The sequence below is a fragment of the Lonchura striata genome, chromosome 29 (assembly GCF_046129695.1).
Source record: "Lonchura striata isolate bLonStr1 chromosome 29, bLonStr1.mat, whole genome shotgun sequence".
In the NCBI taxonomy this organism is placed as follows: Eukaryota; Metazoa; Chordata; class Aves; order Passeriformes; family Estrildidae; genus Lonchura; species Lonchura striata.
Window position 1 is genome coordinate 2,501,506 of NC_134631.1, and position 24,084 is coordinate 2,525,589.

Here is a 24,084-nt window from a genome sequence, read left to right on the forward strand (position 1 = left end):
AAAAGTGCTTGGACCTCCAATAAGACGAGAGGGGATTCCTGGGTATGCTCTGTCCCCACAGATAAGAAACATTCCCTTGTCCAGCTTGCGTGGACGGAAATCAGTGGTGGATGCAAATTTCAGCTTATAGACAGCTGTGCACCATTGACCTGCTCTGAATTCTACCTTGTACTGTTTGACATGCTCATATAATTTTACTTCTTTGGTTGGGGAAAAATCAAATTGAATGCAAAATTCAGCTTTTGCAGAGCCTAGGAGTTCTAATTCCTGGGGCTCTCCCTTGGCAGTGGGCAAATGTGAGACCCATCCTTGCCACAAAATGAGGGGGTTTCGCACTGGTGCTTTAATTTGTCCTGCACCTTTAGGTATTTTATTTTCGTTCACCTGGTTTTGCAAATGGACCAGATCAATTGGAAACTCATCCTCCTTACTTGGCACCCCTATTAAACATGTGGACATTGGATTTTCTGCTGAGGCAGTGGACAAACACATATGATCTTGTTGCAAGGCTTGGGCTAGCCTGACCCATACATTTTTCTTGGGCTGTGGAACAATCCATGCATCCACTGTGGAAGGGTAGATGGCCATTCCCTGGAACCAAACGATGAGCAGGAATGTGGAAATTGACATTCTGCTAGTCTGAAAGAAAGATAAAATCATACAACAAAGTGAACTAACTCTGAAAAAGATACAATTTGCTCTGCCAGTATAAAGGAAAAAGATTCCCCACGCTCCCACTTTCCCCCCTTGTTGAGGAGGCCCTGCGGACCCAGGAGTCTAAGGGGTTGCTGCTGCTGAAGCAACCACCCTTTCCCGTGGCTTTATCACTGAGTCCTCTGTCATCAGCACAGCTTTCCTGGTGCACTCCTCGATGAGCTGATCGAGTGTGGGGGGAGGCGATGATGGAAGGGCCAGGATGACTCGCTGACAGGCTTCATTTGCATTTGCGGTGACAAGTTCTAATGTAAGTTGGTCTTGGAGCTCTGGATTTTGCACCCTCTTTTCCACAGAGGCTCGCACTCGATCCACAAAATCCATGAATGGTTCTGCAACAGACTGCTTCAAAGCGGTATAAGAAACAACAGGTTCTTTAGAAGGCATGTTAAAAAATGCACTTTCTGCTGCATCCCTGGACAGGTCCAACACTGCTCTGGGGATGCCTGCGGCTTGCTTTTCAGCTTGGCTCCAATCACCCTCACCCACTAGATGTTCTAAAGTGATTTCCTCATCCTCTATATCTGTGGAATGGCTTGGACTTTGCAAAATCTCTGGGAGGAGATGTCCTGCAATCCTTTTCCAGGTTCTTTCCCACAATCTAAACTCAGACTGAGGGAGCAAGCAACTGAAAAGACGTTTCAAGTCAGCAGGGACATATGTTTTGAAGCTTAGAGTAGCTTTTAAAATGCTCTTTAAAAAATCACTTCTTTCCCCAAACTCACGCTTTGTTTTGCAAAGTTCCCTAATACTATCCTATGAAAGGGGCTCCCATTTGGCATTCTGTCCCCTGGCATTATAGATCACAGGGGCCAGGAACGCAGGGTCGGTGTCACTGACCGCTTCCCGGTTCCTCGTGCTGACAGTCTCGGCACTGCCGTTGTCAGGGAGACTGGGAGAGAGAGAGAGGGAGAGGGGCCGGCTTGTGTGGGAGTGGCCGCAGCCGGCGGGGCCGTGTGGAGCGGGGCAGGGACAGGGGGTGGTGATGCAACTGCGAGAGGAGGAGCTGAGGGCTGGACTGCGGGCTGGAATGGGGGCTGGAATGTGGGTTGAGCCGGGGGCTGAATCGCCACAAGGGAGGAGGCGTTGGGATCGGGGACGGGTGAAGGGAGGGGTGCGAGGGCTGGCACAGGGAGCACAGGGAACACCGCGTGGCCGCCTCCATCTTGTGGGGGCTGCACGGGGGGGGGGTGGGGTGGGGAGTGCAAAGCATGGATTTTCAGCTGCGGGAGCGAAAGCAGGAGATGGAGAAGGGTTAGAAACTAAATCTACATCTTCACGGTTAGTTTTTTCACCGCAGGGGGTGCGGGGGGACACAGGGGACGCGACGGGGCCCTTTTCTTCTCCCCGGGCGCCCTGAGTGTCTGCACTCTCTTTCACAACATTGTAAATGAACAAAAACATTCTCATAAAACCTTCTTTCACTGAGGGATCTCCTGCCTTTGTCAGCACTGCACCCACACGCTTCCAAAATCGTCTTTCTCTCACTACTTGCTCTGTTACCTTCGGAAAACTTACTGATAACCATCTGACAAACTCTTTCACAAGGCTCTTAGGAAATTTGACACCTGCTCTCTGCAGGGGTTCCTGAACTTGTTTATAAATCTCTTTCTGCTGTGTAGTCAGCGTAACACCCATCGCTGCCTTTAGAGCAAGTCTCAACCAGTTACTGCAACAAACCCCAAAGTTCTAAAGCGACGACGGAAACTCTCGTCATGCCTGCGCGCTGGTGTGTTCCCCCACGGGCACACGAGAGCCAATGTCTCCTGGCAGGGCCCCTGCCCCCCAGTACCGAGACTCACCCACCGCCATCCTTTAGACACCAACTGCAGCAACGGTTCCCGCATCCGCGGGCGGTTTCCCGGGTGTTGGGAGGTGACGCCCGCACTCGCGGAGACCGCACCGGACAGAAATAGGCGTCTGTCTCCACAGTGGGCTGCATGGAGAGGCAAATGCCTCACCACCAGCGTGATCCAAGAGCTTTTCCCCATGGAGCTGACAGCCTGCCTGATGGTTTATTCGCACCGCTCGCCACTCTGTCGCTCGCGGTGACGCTGCAAAGCGTCTGGAAAAGCTCCTAGCCAGTGCACTGTCCACAACGGCTGGGGCCTCACTCGCTCAGACCAATGCAAAGCCCAACGTTGGTGCGCCACTTGTTGCTTCTCTTTGGACTGCCACTTGTTGCTTTTGAGGGTTCCTCGCTGCTGTCCCCCGTCCCTCCCCCGGCCCCCCGGGACCCTCCGGCTAGCTGTCCCCTCCGGGGCCAGGGTTTTCCGCGGTCCCGCTGCCCTGGGCTTACCAGGCAGCATCTGGGTTAGCACGGTCCGAGCTGCGGCGTTGCCTCGGTCGCCGCTAGGATTCGAGATAAAGAGACCAAGAGAAACCAATGGTATGCTGTCCAGAGAGATTGTATTGCCTGAATGGTAGCAGGGACCAAAGGCCCCGGGCTATTGCCCAGATACAGTTTTATACAGCAAAATTAAGAGAGAAGGTCTAAACAATAGAGACAGTGTTCAGCTAAGGCACATCAGAACCACCCCAGAGGCCAGGTCCAATGGGAACTGCTCAGGGGTGGGGAGAAGGGGGTTTACAGAGGAATGCTGAAGCGGGACTTTCCCGAATGTTGTGGTTTGACACGGAAAGAGAATTTTTTCCGGAAGGAAGAGGTCAATTTAGATATTGACCAATTGAAAGTAGGCACGCCTCTGAGAACACAGAGGGGTTGAAAGCAGAATTCCCAGGGGAACTCGCTCTCTTTGGTTCCGGTCAGCGTGCAGTGCAAACCTCCCCTGCCCAGCCACGAGCCGGGTGGGAGAGGTGAAGCCCCATGGCCTGATGGAGGTAACTCCGAAGGGTGGAGGGACTGGAACCGGGCTGGCCCCTGCAGATGGAAATGTGGAAGAAATCTGGGATGTCTCCGTTCCCCCCTGCCCAGAGTTTCTCTCCCGACAGGGAGAGAGAATAGAGACAGTGGCAGTCAGCGGAGCGGGGGAAGCTGCAAGGTGCCCAGTTGTGTGGGAGTTGCTGGATGTCCGGGCATCGGGCCATCCCTGGGAGTTCGGACTTTTAACCCTTCCTTGAGAAATGAAAGCTTGTGAATTTTTCCTTCCCCTCCTCGGTTTGAAAGAGAGGAAGAGGGACACCTTGGACCCTGTGATGTTGGAAGGAGGAATTCTGGATGGGAGGGGGACAAGGAGTGGCTTTTGGCTGGACTTTTCCGTGTTAGCCACAACCTGAACCAATCTTCTCCTCTGAGAGAGACTGTGTTTTGGGAGGATGCCAGTGAGTCAAGAGACCTGCTTCAGCTGGGAAAAAGACAAAATTGGAGTGAACAGAGAAAAAGTTAGGGGGTTTGTGGTGGCGCCTCCTAGTCCTGGAAAGGAAAGAGAAGAGAAGATCTCTGTTCTTGAGCCCTCGGCCCCAGGGGAAAATGGAGGGGACTGTGGTCCCAAACAATGAAAACTGAACTGTTGTTTTTCTCCCCTCTTGGCAGGGCATCCTTGAAAGGAAAAATCCTAAAAGCAGTCTGTCCATCCATGCATTGGTGGTGAGAGCACTGTGCATGGAAAGGAGAAGGGTCACCATGGCAAACTTTTTCTCCGGGCGGTGCCATGTGTGACATGGAAGCACAGGATGTGGAGCTGTGTTTCTTGGGGGAGTCTGTGGCACAGGAGAGACTCTGTTCCCTCGATAGACTGAGTATCGGTTGTTTGGAGGGTGGAAACATGATTGGGGTCCAGATTGTGTCTCACTGTGGTTTGTTGGAGTTGGGTGGTGGGGGAAGGAATGTTTTGCAAGGTTTTAATTTGATCTTTGTGTGTTTTTTTTTCCCGTTCTTTAGTTTTCTCTTTTCTTTAGTAGTAGTAGTTTAATAAAGTTTTTTTCTATTATTAAGCTTGGGCCTGCTTTGCTCTGTTCCCAGTGTCAAACCATGACATCTGCCCACAGAGCTCCTGAGCCGCCGGCGGCCGCAGCCCCTCCCTGTGGCCTCGGGCCCAGCCAGGACTCCCCCCCGGCTCTATCCCCACGCTGATTTTGGGGGGATTGAGTGTCCCCCAGCCCTGCTGTCACTCTGCCCCTGCCCCCTGCTCCCAGTGTTCCCAGTAAAGCTTCCCAGTTAAACCCAGCCCAGTTCATGGGGGCACTGGGGAGGGACTTGGGGGGACCCCACGGCGGGGCCGGCCCTGGGCAGGGAGGGCGGGTCCAGGTGAGGAACACTGCCTGCTGCGGGTCTGCCCGGCAACTGGTGAGTCATCAGCCCCGCTCGCTCTCATTGGCTGACTCTTCTCCACCGCGTTCTCTCATTGGCTGAGGAGAGGCCCGGCAGTGCAGAGAAGGAACGGGAGAGATCCCGCCCCGAGCACCGGCACGGGGACAACAGACCCAGCCTGGGCACAGGGAGGGAATTTATTACCAACCAAACCACGGCAGCACCAGGAGAAGGGAAAGAAATCCCTCCAGCACCTTCCCCCACCCAACAGGGATCACCCACAACAGGGTTATCCACCATGGAGAGACGGGGACATCCGAGTTTAGAACAAAGCCAATTTTATTAAGTGTACCAGGTGTTTATACAGGGATTGACTTGTATGGTGCTTATAGAGGGCTCTGTTTTTGGTAACAATTTCCCATTGGATACACATTCTTGGTGACATCCAGTAACCTGGGAACATTTATCTTATCACAAAGTCTCACAGCATTTTTTCTGGTCACTTCTTGCCCAGGGAGACTTCAAGTGTGTCTGTGTCTAATACAGTTTCTGCTCAGTCAGACCTCAGGTATCAAGCCCCTTTATCAGCTCCATTGCTTTACTCTCTGTTTTATTCCCCATACGGGGGCACCAGGGCTCTGCCCAACGGGGGTCACTGGGGATCATCCAGACGGAGACATACGAGTTTAGACCAAAGCCAATTTTATTGCGTCTACCAGGTGTTTATACAGGGATTGACTTGTATGGGGCTTATAGAGGGCTCTGTTTTTGGTAACAATTTCCCATTGGGTACACATTCTTCATGACATCACATCACCTGGTAACACTGAGCTCTTCCCTCACTCTCTTCCCTCACTCCAAGCTCTTTCCTCACTCAGGGCACTCACAGGGCTTCCCTTAGTGGTGCCTCCGTTGGTGTGTGGTCAAGTTTGAGCTCGTGGAGAAGCTCTTCCCACACTTCCCACACTCGTAGGGCCTCTCCCCGGTGTGGATGCGCTGGTGCATGGTGAGGTGGCAGTTTCGCTTGAAGCCCTTCCCGCAGTCGGGGCAGCGGTAGGGCCTCTCCTCTGTGTGAATCCGCTCATGTCTGAGGACACTGGAGCTGGTCTGAAACCTCTTCCCACACTGGGGACACTCGTAGGGCCGTTCCCCAGTGTGGATCCGCTGGTGTGTTCTCAGGGCAGAGCTCCACCCAAAGCTCTTCCCACATTCCAAGCACTCATAGGGCCGTTCCCCAGTGTGGATCACCTGGTGCTCGATCAGGCCAGACATGTGTATGAAACTCTTCTGACACTTCCCACACTCGTAGGGCCTCTCCCCGGTGTGGATGCGCCGGTGCATAGTGAGGTTGGAGTTTTGCTTGAAGCCCTTCCCACAGTCGGGGCAGCGGTAGGGCGTCTCCTCTGTGTGAATCCGCTCATGTACGAGGAGATTGGCAGTGGTCCTAAACCTCTTCCCACACTCCCCACACTCGTAGGGCCTCTCCCCAGTGTGGATCCTCTGATGACAGACCAGTCTGGAGCTCCGGCTGAAATCCTTCCCACATTCCAAGCACTTGTGGGGCTTCTCCCTGCCATGAGGCTTCTCCACCAGCTCCGAGCTCCGCCTGGATCTCCGCTCGCCTTCCTGGCTCAGGGGGGCTCTTTCCTCCCTGCAGCTCCCTGGGCTGGGTTTGCAGCTCCTCCTCCTGCAGCATCTCCGGGGCTTTTCCTCCTCCATCAGGCACGCCCTGGTAATGTCAAATCCTGGTTTGGGGAAAAAACAAGAGGAGAGCATCTTGGACTGGAGGTTCCTCCTTGCCCAAGGAGGAAGTTATTGGGAATCTTGTGTCTATAAGAAACCCCAGGGAAAGCAAGGTTTCTTAAGACACAAAACACCAAGATTCAGCCCAAAAATCCTGCAAACTTCAAGACACAGAATAAAAACTCCCTAAACATCACAGCTCAGGAAAAACCTCCTCCAAAACATAAAGATTCAGCTGCCACATAAAACCAAAGCAGCAACATTTAGCCCAAGAAAGCTCAGAAACACCAAGATTCACCCCGTGAAAATTGTGGATCCCCCTCCACAGTCACCTGCTGCATGTGGGGGGAGCAGCACTCCTGGGGCTGGGGGGAGGCTGCAGACACAGGGAGGGGTGGAACCTTCTGCTGCTTCCTCTTTCTGCTCCTCCTCCTCCTCTGTCTCTCCTCTTCCTCAGATTCCTCTTCCTCCTGCTATTCCTCCTTCTCCTGCACAATCCGACCCTCTCCTGCCACCTGCACCGTTTGACCATTCTGTTCCTCAAGCCTGCTTCTCCTTCCCTTCTCCTCCTGCCCCCAGGCCCAGCACCCACTGCCGGCTCCCTCTTGCCCCCACACCCACAGCATCCCAGCGCAGGGGCAGGGATGGAGCTGGGGCAGGTCGGGCTGGGGCAGCGCTGGGCTCTCGGCCGCTCCCGCCCGCACTCGGTCCCCACTGCAGCCGCTCCCGCCAGGACAGCGCGGGGGGGCCCGGCCTTGGCGCTGCCCCACTCCCACCTCCCCAAATTCCCCTCGCGGGGCCATGGGGCCGAGGGGGGGCGCAGGTGGGTCCAGGTGGGGAACGCGGGGAGCTGCGAGTCTGCCTGGCAACTGGTGAGTCATCAGCGCCGCGGGCTCTGATTGGCTGAGCTCGGCCCGAGCCCTGGGGCTGCAGCACAGAGGGGACACCCTGCTCCAGGGGGGATGTCCCACAAACGGGGAACCCACGAAAGGAACAACAGGAAAGTGTCTTTACAAACAGATGCTCTGAAGCTGCCCGGAGATACGGCCAGGAACCTGTACATAAGGAAATGACAGGAGACACCATCAGTTTCAGAAAATGTTATCAATTGATGACACAAACTGCTGCTCAGCCAAGGTCCTGCACAATTCACGAACTTCCAGAAGAACAACAACAAAGACTTAACAGAGCCATAAATATAATTTCCTATATAACAGCAGGGAACATATCAAGGTGGGTATCTAGTAGGTGGACTGAGAAGTCTGTAGCTCTCAAGAACTTCAGCCAGTGGGGAAAGCAGAGGGAGATGTGGCCAGGAAAGTTCAGATGAAAAAGAGACTGTGTCCTCCAACAATTGGAGAGATCCCATGGGGAATGTCCCTTGGCCTCTCCCATTTTTAAGAATGAAATTACTTTCACAGGACTCCTCTGTCTGCTTTGTGGACAGAATCCTCTGCTGATGTCTATTTTTCCACACACCCTGGGGTTCATCCCGAATTCCTTCCACCCTCCGGGGCGGCGGGCAGGGAGTGCAGCTGAAGGTGCCTCACCCACTTTGGGTGATCGCCTCCCTTGGATGGCGGCGGCACCGGGGATTGATTGGGGACCCGGGAGTGACCAGGAGACAGACGAGTGACACATCAGGGGGGTCTGTGAAGAGTCAGCAGGGAGAGAGCACTGAAAATCTCATCAGTGAGTGCCCTGGGATCCTCGGGGAGTGAACATGGCAGGGCACCCATGGAGGGGAGAAAAGGGAAAGCCAGGGAGGGGTCCTGGCCAAAGGGATGATGATCCCAAAATGTCTCTGAAGGGTCCCTTGGGAGAATGTTGAGGTAGTTTACACATTCCCCCAGAGGTAATTAAGGACATGGACACCCAGGGAGGCAACAAGGGAAGTGGAGAAGGGATTTGGACAACAGGGGATGGATGATGTTGGTGTGCTGGGAAGGGATTGGGTGAAGGAGAGTGCAGCAATATTGTTTAGGCAAGAAGCAGCAGGAGGAATCTGTGTGGTAAGAAAAAGGATGAGGAAAGAGGAGGAAGAGAAAAATACTCTGGATTGTTTTGTTTTCCAGCACTGTTTTATCCTCACAATTTGCCAGCTGATCCAGATCCTTTCCATCCCCGGTTTCCAGGAGAGGAGAAGAAGAAGGTCAGGATGCCAGGGGTTTCTCTGCGGTGGCAGCGGCAGCACCGGGCGCAGAGGTGCGGCACCGGGAGCACGGGCTGGGGCCTGTGGGGAGCTGCGGGGCCGGGCCGGGGCTGTGGGGCAGCCGGGGCTCAGCGCCGGGCGCTGCCTGACCCCACCAGCCCCGGGCAGGGCCGGCAGTGGCCCCCGGCCCCCAGGAGGCTGCGGGACGCCCCGGCCGCTGCCCGGCCCCGGGGAGCTGCCGGCCCTGCCCGCCGGGGGGGCCGCCTTTGGACACTGCGGCAGGACAGGCACCGGCTCTGCCACACGGGCTGGGCAGGGACCCTGAGCACAACGGGGAAAACAAAGGAACAGCTGGGAAATGCAGAGTGCACATGGAAGGATCAGGATTTGCTGTTCAGGATTTGCTTTGGGTCCCTGCAGAAAGGAAAGGTTTTGCAGAAAGCTCAGCAGCTCTCACAGGATGAGCACCCACAGGCAGTGACCGGGGCTGCAGGAGTGGCACAAGAAGGCCCTGCAGCACTTGGGCACAAAGGCACAGCAGCTGAAGGCAAGAAGGGATGAGCAAAAGGCCAAGCTGAAGGCAAAGGCCATGGCAGAGTTCCCACAGCCCCTGAGGGATCAACCCCAGGGCCCAAGGGGGCCCCAGCACCCAGGGCATGACGGGGTCGGCCACAAGCACCTGGCAGAGGCATTGCCCTCCTGGCCAGGGCAGAGCCCACCCAAACAGCCCCTGGGAAGGAGTCAGGGCTCCAGCTGCAGCCCACAAGGACACTGCAAGCACAGACAGCAGCACCCTCAGCAGGAGCAAGTCCACCCCTGCATGGACATGGATTGTCAGGGCGCTCTGAGCTCCCATCCCACCGGGGACCCACCACACTGGAGCCCTGGAGAACATTCAGGCTGGGTCTGCATCCAGAGGAGGCCTCTCCTGATGGACACAGGGGCCTCTCCATCCACTCTAAATCTTACACCTTAGGGGGGAAAATTGTAAAGGAGTGTTTTCATTATTAAGGGAATAGATGGGAAACCTGAGCTGGTATCAATTGTTTAATCACTATTAGGAGCTGTGAGGGATAGGTTTGAAATAAACTAATTTATTTCTCTTCCTATTGTCATTTTTATGAACCAGGAAGGAATTTGATGGTGGCATTGGAATATTGTAAAAGGTGATACAGAGGCTATTGCTGCTGTACCTTTGTGTCAAATGTCTGGCAAGGCCTGTGCTGAAGGGAACCCAGAGGTGTGGGCAGCCCCAGGGAAAATTTGATGTGGAGCCTCTCCAAATTACTTGGAAGCAACCAGGACAAGTGGTGTCTAAAAGCAACACCCTGTTCCAGGGGAGGGAAGGAAGGGCTCACAGCCTGGTATGGAGTCCCTGCTAAAGGCAGGGCTCTTGGAGCCAGGGATGTCTCCCTACAGCACTCCTATCCTGCCAGTCAGGGAATCAGATGGCTCCAATGAGGAGGACCAGAACAAGTGGTAGACAAAGCCCCTGTGAAATAGCTCAATTTGCTATCTAAAAAATACCTTTTGAGTATCTGAAAAAGAAGTGAAAATGATGCAGAAAAAGTTTAAATAGTTGGGAAACACTGGGACTGAAGATTCCAGGCAGATTGATGCAGAGAGGGTCTGGGCAATCTCAGAAGTAACATTTCCCAGGACCAAAAACGAGCTGAGACAATACGGAGGATTAACAGGGAATTACACAGCCTGGATTGAGGATTCTCTTTCCAGCCAGAACATTGTAGGACTTTTTAACCTCAGACAGCCTCCATGCTGTGGTATGGACAGGAGAAAGTGAGCAAAACTTGGGAAAATGAACAACCAAAAATATCAATGCCTCAGCTGGGGCTCTTCCAGACTCAGAAAAGAAATTGGAATTGTAGGTGAATGTTCAACAGGGCCATGCCAAAGGAAACCTTGGGCCAAAATGTTTCACCCAGTGGCCAGAGTGGCCTCATTGGCTGCAGAATTGTGCAGCCACAGCTTCAACGGGAACTGAGGCCCAAAACCTGATGACAACAGGATCTCCAGCTATTCCAGTCTGCCATCAAGTTCAAGCTTTGATCACCAAAGGAGCCTCGCAATGGATGAGCAGTGCTCGGTTATTACAGTGTGAAACTTGTTCAGTGGCACAGGAGGATTCAGAACTGAGGACAGGGGAAGGGTTTAACCCAGCCTCCTGTTTGAACAGCCCACAGAGGGGCTGGGAAGAAACCCAGCACTGCATTCAAGTGACACAGCTCCAGACCCAGCCTGGGGGAGACTCAGGAGACATTACCTGGCCTGAGGCAGAAAATGTCTTTGTGGATGGCTCTTCAAGGGCAGCAGAAGGGAAAAGAGTTCCAAGACATGCTGTTATTGAGGAAAGGGAATCAGACAAAGCGCAGGTTACCCCCATGGTCAGCTCAACCAGCACAGCTGTGTGTGCTTGTAAGAGCCTGGCACTGAAATGCCCTGAGCAGGAAGGCTTCAATATTTTCTGGTGACACCATCTCACCTAACAGGGGGGCAAAAGCAATTCTGATTGCTCAGCAACCACTGGATCACTTATTAAGGTAACTGTAAAAGAAGTAATTAATATAAAAGGGATTGTGGAAGCAACAGACTCAGGAAGCACAACTCATTTTACAGGAAAGATCCTCCAGGGGCTTATGGAAGCTTTAGGAATACAATGGGACCTCCGTAACCTCTTGGCAACCCCAGAGCTCAGGCTGGGTACAAAGAATGAAAGGGGAAAGAAAGAAACACCTTTGGAAGCTGGGGATAGAGACCAAGATGCCATGGGTACGGCTTTTGCCATTGGCTTGGGCAAGAAGAAGAGCCAGACACAGGGCACATATTCAATTATTTCCCCTTGCAATTGATATCAGGAATTCCTTACCCTGGGAATTCTCCACCTAGTGCAGGGTGGAGATAAGGGATGCACGTTTAAAGCAGTCTGTGGCCAGAATCCTGTCTCTGGTGCAATCTCTCCCCCAGGAAGCTGGGCTGGCACAGAGCCTGCCTTGGCACTTGGCTGCTGCCAACATCCAAGCAGGACATGGGCTCTGCCTAAGGAGTGCAAAGCAGCACCACTGGTGGCCAAGTGGCGTGGCCCATGCCAAGGGGCCCCGAGGCCAGAAACAGCCGCCAGCACAGCTGAACACGGGGGGACCCCTCAGCCTGGGCTCCAGGTCTCTGCAGCCCCGGAGATTTGCACTTCCCGCCTGCAGCAGGAGGATGGGAGGCCCCCCCGAGCCTGCACTGAAGGCAGCGCAGCAGCAGCCAGGGCTCCACAGCGGGGCAAGGCCCTGGGCCTGCCCACACATCCTCTGCTGAAATCCTCGGCCTGGCCACCCTCCTTGGGCAGCTCCAGCCACCGGGGCCAGCCCTTGCTGCCACTGCTGCAGCTTCAGTGCTCTCTGGGCCTGCACTGCCACAGCTGCTGGGGACACACCGGGACAATTCCACTCTGGCTCTCACTCACACTCACACACTGCCCTGCCTGCCAGTGCATCCATGGAAAATAGACCAGCTCATAGACTTGAACATTGTTAACCTTTGATTTCTCTACTCAGGCTTGCTTTGCCTTGGCCTTGGGGAAACAAATGTTAAAGGTTTTGTTAAGGGATGTTACACCACTCAGTGGAGATGAGTTTAACATCTCAACACACTGGGAATGGCCCGAAAGATACCCACAAAGATAACGACCAGCAGCAAAACATCAACCCCAGCAGCAAACAGCAACCAACACCTACCCCAGACACTGCCCCAGACACTGCCCCCGGCAGGGCTGCAGACACCTGGTCTGCAAAAGGCTGAGAAGGAAATCCAGCACTTCCCACCTCATTAACAGCAGAAGCAAAGAAATCCGGGTCCAACAGGAAACCAAATACTAAAAACTGCACAACTCGAAACTACAAAACATTAAACCAATGCATTTAGACTGTATCAAGTTTGGGAAAAATCTAAAACCCACGTGTCATGGAACAATTTTCTTTGCACACCCGGGCTGTGTGGGGATGGAATGATTTCTGTTGCACATCCTGGCCAGAATCAAGGAATGCCTTGACTCTAACACTAAACATATTGGTGGAGTTTTTCTTTTTCCTGCAGTTCCAATGCAAAGTTTAGAGAATTAGAGTATTTTTTTTGTAATAATCCCACTTCAATATTGCCAGTTATGTTTGGGTCAGGGATGTGAGAATGAATTTTTACTCCAAGGAGAAGTAGAAAAGAACTGAATTGCCTTGGAATTTTTTTGTGTATGTTTCTGTAAGAGATACCAAAATTTTGGTCTGGGTTTTTCAACGTTCACCTTTAGGCAGCATTTTGCAAAACTAGAAGAGATTTAAAGGTGACCCTTTAAGTCACAAATACTAAACGGATTATTTGAAGGAAAAAAAAAAAAAGCAGCAGGTTGTGGGGGGGCACATGGAGGCTGCTGAAGCTCCTCTGGAAGAGAAGCTGCATTCCAGGCACCCAGAAGGAGCTTCAGAAATGCAAATTAACACTGCTGGGGCAAAGTGGGGACAATGTACCTGGCTCTTCTTGCCTGGGGCAGGAATTGGCTGATTCCCTCTGCCCCTCACCCCAAGCTCTGTCTGCTTGCACAGATGGAATCTGCACAGCTGAAGGCAGAGCCCATGCTGAGGATCTCTGACTCTGCAACAGAAATGGCTGAAGCTGCAAAGGGAAACAGCAAATGGAGAATGTTGGAAAAACTTCACTAAAATAAGGGGGAGATCATCCCTCTGCCCACTGCAACACCTGCTGTCACTGTATGTGCTGTACAGGGTGTATCAGAGCACTGGGGTTGTTGCTATAGCAAGTTCAGGGAAATCAGCTGGAATTCAAGTATTTGATGATGTAATTAGAAAAAAGCAGTCAATTGACGCAGCCCCGGATGGAGGGAACACCCAAAAATGGGCAAAAGAATTGAATGGCCACCAGAACATATCCTACAACACCATGGGCCAGCCCCTGGGACCTGAATCAATTCATATCAGGACACAGAGAACCCATTTATTATTTCAATGGCATCATTAAATTACAAGCTGTCCTCGGAATAAGAACCAACCGGACAGCTCCAGCTCCTCACCTTCCTGCCGACCAAGCCACTGAAATGAGAAACACAACATTTCACCAGGGGATGGGATCAGATTATCTGTTAGCAGAAAAAACAGGAGTCTGGGGGAAACAAAGTGGCTCAAACTGCTGTTGGCAAAGACATGACAAGAGAAAACTGCTAAAAAAGATAACAAAGGAAATAGGAGAGCAGTTTATGTATTGGTCCAAACATGGAAAGGATGGGAATGGGACACGGCTCCCCGGCTCCCCAGCAGACCATGGGTTAAACGAATGCTGCTTCTCCTCTTCTGTGCTGCAGCAACTCTCATCTTTTTACCATGCTCCACACCTTGGCAGTGCAGCTCATCCAGCAGCTGAGCCAGGGCAGGCAGGTGGCAGCCAGGCCTCCTGATCCACAAACGGCTACAAAAGGACAGGGAATGAGGGCACCGAGAATAATCCCAAAACCAAAGAGGACCCGGGAAGAACAAAACAGAGTCAAGGAGTGAATCTGCCTGAAGATAGGGCCGGGCACATGTAGATAAGGGGAGAAACCATCAGTCCCAATAAATGTTACAAATTGACCCAGACAGCTGCTCAAAGTCCAGCTCCATTCCCGAACTTCGAGGAGTAGAACAAAGACTTAACAGAGCCATGAATATCGGCTGTTCTACAAAAGGAGGGTGCACATTAACGAGGACAGGCTCCAGGCGCATCGGGAAGTCGGAACCTTCCAAGGAACTCAGCCGGTGGGCAAAGGCAGAGGGAGATGCGGCCGGGAAAATGAGGATAAAAAGGAGGCTGCGGATTACAGCCACGGCAGAGAGCGCACGGCAAATGCCCCACGGCCTCTGCCCCTGCTCGGCAATAAAGTCACTTTGACAGGACTCCTCGCTCTCCTCCGGGCACACAAACCTCCGGCGACGGGAATTTCCCCGCCCGCTCCCGGCCGCGGGGCAGCCCCTCTGTCCTACCCACAGCAGCCGGGCCGAGCCAGCGCTGCTCCGGCAGCGGCTCCTGCCCGGCCCCGGCGGGAAGGAGACCGCGGGCAGCCGCTCCCGCAGCGCCCTCAGCCCGGGGCCGGCACGGGCCGGACACGGCACCGGCGAGCCGCCGGAGCCCCCTGCCGCCCCCTCCGCCCGCAGCCAGCCCCGAGCCCCCGCAGAGCCCAGCGCGGCTCCCACCTGCGCCGGGGCCGCCTCCGAGCTCCGCCGCCGCCGCCTCACCGCGCTCCGGCCGCTGCCGCCGCTGCCGGGCCCGCACAGCCGCTCGGCCAATGGCGGCGCTGCGCGGCCACGGCCGCCCTCAGCCCGCCGCCGGGGCCGCGCCGCGCCCCGCTCCCACCAATCAGCGCGCCGCAACCGCGACTGACGGCACCGGCGGCCAATGGCAGCGAGCTCGGGGCGGGCTCTGCGCACGGCCCCGCCTCGCCCCGCGCTCTCGGCGCCCCCGGGCTGCGTGAGGGGAAAGCCGGAGATGAGGAACAGCCCCGGCACGGGCCCGGGCCCGAGCCGGGATTGAGCTGCCCACACAAACAAACTTCTCCGCGCCTCCCGCCACGGCTTTCCCGGCCCTGCGCCTCCCGTGCCTCCGCCTCTGCGGGAAGCCCAGGAGCCTCACTTCTCCTGCCCCTCGTTAGCGCGTCAGTGCTTCGCTTTGATTTCCCCCGAAAAGGGAAACCTGCCCCAAGCCCTGTGGGTGGGTGGGGCAGGGGAGAGATTTCTGGCGGAAAACTCCAAAGACTCGGAGCAGGAGAAGGAGAAGTCGGTGCAGAGCCTTAAATGCAGCTTTCCCCACGCCTCCCTGCTCCCAGCTGCACCTCCTCCCCCGGCAGGGCAGGAGACAGGGAATGGGGCCATGCTCAGCTCATCCCCCGGGGCTTCTCCCTCTGCTCAGGGACAGGAGTCGTTCCCTGCTGCACCCTGCGCTCTCTCCCGGCCGAGACTTCTCCAGGAACTTCTCGGAGCGGAGTCCATCCCCTGGGCACAGCCCCCTCCGAGTGCTGCAGCGTGGGTCACTGTGCCACGGGCTCAGTCCTGCCAGGACAGGCTGCTCCAGCGGGGCCCCTCTGCCCGCGGGCTCACAGCCTCCTCTCAGGCATCGCCGAGCTCCAGCCCGGCTCCTGCAGGGGCTGCAGGGGATCTCTGCATCCCCATGGACCTGCAGGGGATCTCTGCATCCCCATGGACCTGCAGGGGGATCTCTGCATCCCCCCGGACCTGCAGGGGATCTCTGCATCCCCATGGACCTGCATGGGGATCTCTGCATCCCCATTGTAATATATGTTGTGGAATAATTCGTGCTTATGAAAAATATACATCAAGTCAGTTGTGCCTCTAGAAAAAGAATCTTCAAGTTTTAAATGCCCAGTGGCTGCAGCCGGGGCTGGAGACACCACAGTTGGCAGAGAAAGAAAGACCTAATTTACAAATGAAAAAAGGTAGCTTGGTCCAGAGATGGGCCCTTTCCGGGGAAAATCCAGGAGAGTCCCAACGTTTAACCCCTGGTCTGCTGGGGAGCCACGAGAGTGTGTCCCATTCCCATCCTTTACATGCTTGGACCAATACATAAACTGCTTTCCTATTTCCTTTTTTATCTTTTTCAACACTTTCCCCTTGTCATCTCTTTGCCAACATCAGTTTGAGTAATTTAGTTTTCCACAAACTCCTCCTTTTTCTGCTAACAGATAATCTGATCCCATCCCCTGGTGAAATGTTGTGTTCCTCATTTCAGTGGCTTGGTCGGCAGGAAGGTCAGGAGCTGGAGCTGTCTGGTTGGTTCTTATTCCGAGGACAGCTTGTAATCTAATGATGCCTTAGAAATGATAAATGGTTTCTCTGTCTCCTGATAGGAATTTGTGAAAAATGCTGATCATTTGGTTTTTAGAATTTTAAAAGTTTACTAATAATAAAATGGTGAAAAAAATAGGAATAGAATTAGACTGATAAAAATTTAGAGTTAGGACAATTACAAGACAATAAAAAGGAAAGAATATCTGAGGTCCAGATGCTCTCAGGCACTTAAGCCAAGAGGAATGTACCTTGTGAATGAAGGAATCACCCCTAAAACAATACACTGTTGCATATTCATATATCCTTTATGGTTATACATACATTCTATTTGAAACAAAAAACTCTGTCTCTTGTATGTCAACTGCTTTCTTTAATTCCCACGGGGTCTTCAAGTCTGAGCCAGGCATGAAGAAATCAGCTTCTTCTAATAAGAAAACCATAAATTGCTCTTCTCTGGAGGATTTGCGTGTTCCTTGAAACGAGTATCTCATTCCTTAAACACCCCCCCCCACACACACATACATAGTTTCTTTTTTAACTACTAAAGCTTCATTTTATCTACAAAGCTACATTTACCATACTGTTATATGCAGCAGATATAATTGGCTCCATTTCTAATATGATATATGTGATATTGAATATTTGTTAGATTTGTTAGAACACTCTAACACTCTACACGTTTGTATTAGGATTCCCCCCCTCCCTCGCAGGTGAGACCGGGTGTGTATTGGAAACTGATTTACAAGTAAGAAGGTGCGGCTCCCCAGGAGATGGGCCATGGCTGGGGAGATACAGGAACCCGCGGTGCTGATCCTTGCCTGAAGGACCCGAGATGGATATCATGGAAATCCTTGGGCAGACACAGGTGAATGCAGCGTTCCCTCCCGTAAATTTCATCAAGGGATTCAACAAACTCCAGACACTTAATTGTTCTCCCTCATCACCAAAAAAGAAAATCTTATTAACATGTGGACTCTGAAGAGAAGACTGACTGCCGAAATCTTGGCCTCAGGCAGAATTTTCCCTATAAAAACTGCTTGTGCCAGGATGGAGGTGTGTGGGCTTAGAGGAAAACCTCTGCTGAGGCTGACCTCTTTGTTGCACACCCAGGGCCGACCCCGGGCTCCACTCTGTTCTTTCCTTGTGGCTGGCCAGGTACAATTTGATTGCAAAATAAATATTTTATTTTTTCATATTAATTTGGCTGGACAAATTTTCATTTATAACAGTTGTAACACATAAAAGGAAGAATCCCCATTTATTCCACCATCCCATCCTCAATACATTACCCCACCAGTTAGTTTTTAACACTGTTTTCCCATTTTTGGATTGGTGTCTGGGTTGTTTTTTTCTAGGATGACCTCCCCATTGTCATCTATTTTCAACAGTCTGATACATTAACCTTTCCACAGAAACCCTCTTCATTAGCCAATAAACAGTCTCAAGCCAGCCTATCCTGGTACACTGCAATTTTTCCCCTTTTTGCCTGCAGGTACTCAATTTGGGTGGGTCTGTGGCTGTTCACATGGGTGTGTGTACCAAAAAGGAACTTTGGTTTCTTTCCATGTAATACTTTCTGTAGCATTTGTGACATGATCTTGCTTGTATCTCAGAAGGGAAAAGACAACAAATGGGAGACAGAAACAGGAATGACAGAGGTCTGGCATGGCTTATACCCCCACCTCCCCTGCCTGTGGGGTTGCTGCCCACAGCAGGTACGTGTGATCTTCTCACTGGTGAGTACAGTGCTCAATCCAGGCTTGCCCTCTGTTTCCCTTGTCACTCCTTTTTGCTGATTTTTCTATGCAAGTCCTTTTCAACACTCCTTTGGTGTGTTTTGGTGTTGTCCATTTTAGATGTGATAATGCATTCCTCGCGTTTCTTCACAAGTCCTCTGCCTCTGTTTCCCACTTTCTCTAACAACCTGAATACCACGTTCTTTCAACTACTCAAAAAGGCCTTTCTCTCAATATACCATTCAACACAATCCACCTGCCTCCAAGGAGATAAAGTAAAGCTCAGAATAAACAATCTACATTATATATACTTCCATTCATCTACATTTACTCACTTTTATTTTTCACTCACTTTCACATACTAGGTACCTTTTACTTTCAAAGAGTCTACATTACATATCTACACCCTGAGTGCTCATGGAATGTTAATCCATCAACCCAGCAGGTTTAATCCTGGATGTCTCTCAACCCAGCAGAATTTTAGGTGTTACTGTTTTCCAACCCCAGATCCCCTTGGACATTTTTAACCTTCAGTCCAGCTGTGTTGTCCAACCCCAGATCCTCTTGGGCATAACCTCAACACGCAACCCTGAGTGCTCTTGGAATGCAAATCCCCCAAATCCTCCTCTGGAAGGAGCCCCCAGAAAACAAACCCCCACGGCTCCTCCCCACCCACCTGATTCGGGAAGAACTTTCTCTGAGAGAAGTGGAAAAGAACCTGTTTATTTAACTAACAAAACAATCCCCAGCACTAAAAAAAATGAACAACACCAGATGACAACAAAACTCTTTCACCACTCTGCAGAGATGACAAATCCAGAAAGTCTCTCCTGGGGGTGGTCGCCCGGGTCTGGGCGCTGGGGATTGCTCTGGGCACTGGGGATGGCTGCTGCAGATCACAGAGCGCAGGCTCCCGGTGCTCCTCGGGGTTCCCAGGTCCCAGTCCAGAGCAGGTTGGATGGTATTCAGAAGAAGGAAAGGGAAAGAAACAGTCCAGGGAAAAAAATGGAATGCCTAGTTAAACTAACTAACAGGAAAAAGCAAAGGCAAGAGCGGAAGCAAGAGCAAGCAAACAAAGCCAGCAAGAGCAAGCTAAGCCAGCCCGCACAAGCCTCTTGTGGAGAACAGACCATGGGGGGAGGTGAGCCAGCTGATAACAAGACAAAACAAACCTTCACTTTCAGAGTCAGTTCTGAGAGCACAGAACAGAATATCAAACATGAACAGAACCTACAACTGGGGATACAAACACCAGAACCTCACCCTGGGACACCTGGGTTCCCACATCAGCAGGAGACAGTTCCTGACAGTCGAAGGGTCAGCGGCAGGGTCCTCATCACACCCGTTCCTTAAATGTTATCTGGCCATGCAGACGGTTTTAGCTACTTCCACAAGTACTTTAAATCAACATTGGCTGTTTCACAAATACCTCTGAGTTATTACTGTCAGTTAGTTACAAAAATAAAAGCATTAGTTATTATTTCACAACTACAGCTACTTCTGCAAAAGTTAACATTCTAATGCACAAACCATGGCATCCAGTTCAATATTTTGCAAAAGCCAAAAGTAGTATGTATGTTTTTCACACTGTGCACAAACTAAACTATCATCCAAGAATGATGTTCTGAGGATATGAGCTACACAGGGGCCAGGGCATTGGCCACAAAAAGCTGACAAATTATATTACAGCAAAAGCAGTTAAAAGTGATTACAAACTATACTGCATCAAAATCGTTGTGACTAAGAATAAGTTGCAGAAGTCAAGACATAAGAGCAAAAGCCACCAACTACATAGTTCTCTATAACAAACCCAGGGCAGGTGTTTCCCTTGCAGGGAGCACTGGGGCCTTCCCCGGGCCCCTTCTGCCCTCTGGCAGAGCCGGTGGCATTTTCCAGCACACGCAGTTTGTAACCAAGAGTCGGGTGCAGCCCAGAAGGCTCCGAGCGCCTCCTCCCAGGCTGACTCTGCAGATCCGAGGCTGCTCTGGGCTCTGCCAGGGCTCTGCTGGGGCTCAGCTCTGGGCCAGGCTGGGCCCGCTCTCCCCTCACATTGCTCCGGGCAGCCGAGTCACAGAGGGAGGAGGAAGGGACACCTCAAGGGAGTTGAGGCTTAAGAGAGTTTTTATTCAAAAAACTGCCATACCAAACAGGCTGTCATAAGAGCCGTAACAAACAGGCTGTCCTAACTACCATAACCAACTAATACTTCTAACTACCATCACTAACTAGTTGTCCTAACTAACTACTGTAACTAACAGCTGTCCTCCAGTGCTTCATCTCCTCCGCTGCTCCCTCAGTTGCTTTGCTGCGGTGATCAGAGGGGTCAGGCTGGAGAGAGGCTTGGCTGATGATAAAAACGGGTGCTGCCCAAAGGATAAAAAAGAAAGAAATTAACTGTTACTTTCCAGAGCAACTTCCTCACAGGCTCTGTTGCAACAGGACAAAGGGAAATGGTCTGAAACTCAGGAGAGGGAAGCAGGCTCAGATTAGATCAAAGGCAGAATCTTTTTGCCAGGAGTGGGGAAACACTGACAGAAGGTGCCCAGAGATGTGGGAGGTGCCTCCTCCCTGGGAACATCCAAGCTCAGGCCAGGCAGGGCTCTGAGCACCTGAGCTGCCTGAAGATGGCCCTGCTCCTCATGGGGCACCAGGGGCAGATGCCCTCGAAAGGACCCTGCCAAGCCAAACCCGGCGAGGATTCTGCTTGCTTTGCGTGTGGAACGCAGCGAGGCTGGAGACTATCGGAGGGGCCCCAGCAGAAAACCCCTCCCTGGCGCTGCTGCTTCCCCTCGGCCGCTCGGCATTCACCTGCAGCAGCTCCTGGGCAGACCAGCGCTGCTCCTCGTCCGGCTCCAGGCTGCACTCGAGGAAGTCCCGCAGCAGAGCCGACAGGCGCCGGGGCTCCTGCAGCTGCGGGGTCCCGTTGTGCCGGATCAGAGCGCGAGCCTGCAGGAAAAGCAAACTCAGTGCTCTGCCAGCTTCCTTCCCACCCACAGGTGCTCACAGCGACCCCGGGTTCTCAGCCCCAGCTCCAGGGGCACTTTCCTCCCTGGCAGAGATGCTGCTCACAGCTCATTGTCCTGTGCCAACAAAAAACCCAAACCCTGGTGCTGCCACAGCCATTGGAAAGAGCTGATGCACTTGATTCGCATTTTCAGGTCATCCTCAGAGCCAGAAGAGCTGCAACAGCATAAATCCCAAAGCAAATTGTTGCTGGAGACTGCAGAACATTTGTCTGTGTTGAGGCCCAAGTGCTCTGGGAATTCCCTTCCCCAGGTGCAGAAACCTCCAGCTGCTGCTCCCAGTGCAGGGTCACCCTGTGCTCACAGGGCTCTGCAGCCCCTGGAGAATTTGCCTCTTACCATGGCCCTCGTTTCCTTGAAGTAAGGAGGTTCTCCTTCCACCATCTCGATGGTCACAATGCCAAAGGACCAGATGTCCACCTTGGGGCCATAAGGAGAACTGGTCACAACTTCTGGGGCCATCCAGTGAGCAGTGCCCACCATGGAGCTGCGCCGGTCCTGCTCAGAGCTGAGCTGAGCACAGAGGCCAAAATCAGCTGAGGACAGAAACAAACACTGTCAAAGGCAGCTGGAATGAGGAAACCAAGCACCAAGACTCCCCACTCTCAGTCTGAGAATGCAGTAGTGAAGTGAGCTGGAAAAGTGCTCAGGGCTGTAGCCAAGGGAAGGTGGAACTGGACCCTTAAAGAAACCCTCAGCTTTCGTGCAGTGGCTTTTACTGATTCCCTTGAAGCTTTAGATTCCAACTCCTGCCCCTCTGGCAGGGCCATACCCAGAGCAAAGCCACCCCTGGCACCCTGCTGCTCTCCGGAGCTCTCTGCAGGGGCAGCCGCTCTCAGCTGGCAGCAGGGGCCGGGCAGTGCCCCCAGCAGCCCTTGTGGGGCTCTGGCCGGCACTGGGAAGCAGCCCCACAGCCGCACCCGGGAGCGCCGTGCCTGGCCAGGAACACCCACCCAGCTTGACAGAGCCGGCCATGCCCAGGAGGATGTTGGAGCTCTTCAGATCTCTGTGGATCACCCGGTTCGCATGGAGGAAATCCAGGCCCTGCAGGCACTGAGAGAGAACAAGAAACACCAGGACAAAAACCAGTGGCCGGAATCTATCACACAAGAAAGGACAGTTCCGAATTCTGCCAGCAGCAGCTTTGCTGTGACAGGCCAGGAGTGCAGAGCAGACAGGCTCCAGGCAAACGGTTCAGGGCAAAGCTGAGAACAGCACATCAAATCCAGAACAGACAGAGAGTGCCACAACAGCAGGAAAGAGAGCAAGAACAGAGCAGAAGTGCAGCGATGCTGGCAGGCCGTTCACTGCAGAGGCTCTTTCTTCTCCAGCTCATAAAAACAACAGAAAAACAGAGCCTTGAGCATGGAGCCACTCCTGTTCTCACGCCTCTGTGGAAGGACCATCGTGCCCAAGCCATGGCAGCCACAGGCAGGATCCCTCACCTCCCGACTGACAGCTGCCATCTCTCCTTCAGCCATGCGTGTCTGTCTGACAACGTCCTGCAAAGTTCCTCCATCCATGTATTCCATCACCAGCCAGAGATCTCCGCCAACAAGGAAGCTGGAAGAGGAAAGCAGTGGCATGGAGACAAATGTGCAATGCTCAATTCCCCCATGGAAAAGCCTGGAGTGTAGTTTTGTTTCCAGGTCACTTGTCCATGAGGACAGAATCAGATGGAGAGACATTCCTGCCAGGCTGCAGAGCCCTTGGAATCTGCACAGTCTAAAGGAGGAGACCCCTGTGAGAAAGGAGAGGCCTTAGATGGCAAGCAGGTGAAAAATGCAGTTTAGCAACAGCCCAGATCAGTGTGGAAACACAACACTGGCCCCCAGCTGGTTCAGCTTCTGAGCTCATCAGTTCCACCATTCCCTGCAGAACAAGGCAACACAACTCCCAGGGTTATCCAGGGGAGGAGGCTGTGCAGCACTTGGGACAAAAGCAATCAGAAAACCTTTCAGAAAGTCCCTTCAGAAACAGGCAAGGCCAGTGCAAAATGGGCAAATGAGGCATTTCTGGAAACAAGGCCCTGGTCTTCCTGGCATCCGCAGCAATGGAAAAGGGCTGGGAAGAAGAAACCAAGGGAAATAATTTCTGCTGTGGTTTATCAGCACTTGTTGTAAGACACAGAAAACAGGGTCAGCTTGAAGGAAAAACCAAACCAAAGCAACCAAAGCACACGGAGGGAGCGAACTGCCAGGCTGCTGTTTTGGGAAGATACGGCTGGGTCAGGCATTTTCAAAACAGGCTACAGACTACGGGTGCCAGGAAAGGTTGAGGCAGGGCCCGTGCACGGGGTGAGGCCTGGAGCACTCACCTGTCCAAAGAGTTGACAATGTTGGGGTTCTTCTTGTCCTTCAGGAGCAGGAGCTCATTCACAGCGCGTTCCCTGTTCTGCCCTCTGAGACTCATTTTCTTTATGGCCACCTGAGGGGACATTGCAGACCTTTAACTGGAGGAGTCTGTGGCAGGAGGCCACAGCCAACACGGGGCGAGGCTTTTTGGAGCGACAGAGCCGGGCTGTGCCAAACTGCCCTGGGATGGGCACCAGAGCTCAGCAAGGGCCACTTCCACAGCCCATTGCTCTGCTTGCTGGGGCTGCTTACAGGACACACGGCCAGAGACATTTGGCCTTGCAAGCTCTGCAGAAATGGCCCCTCAG

The 24,084-nt window shown here is 52.9% G+C and overlaps 1 protein-coding gene across 1 annotated transcript in view; it reads right to left on the reverse strand.

The window, feature by feature from the left end:
* The window catches only part of LOC144247630 (uncharacterized), a 140,547-nt gene extending 125,414 nt beyond the window's left edge, over positions 1-15,133 (reverse strand). Inside the window, 2 exon segments of the mRNA XM_077788938.1 lie at positions 5,836-6,669; positions 15,056-15,133. Coding sequence (XP_077645064.1) covers positions 5,836-6,643 — 808 coding nt within the window. The 5' untranslated portion in view covers positions 6,644-6,669; positions 15,056-15,133.
* Positions 15,134-24,084: the final 8,951 nt, after the last annotated feature.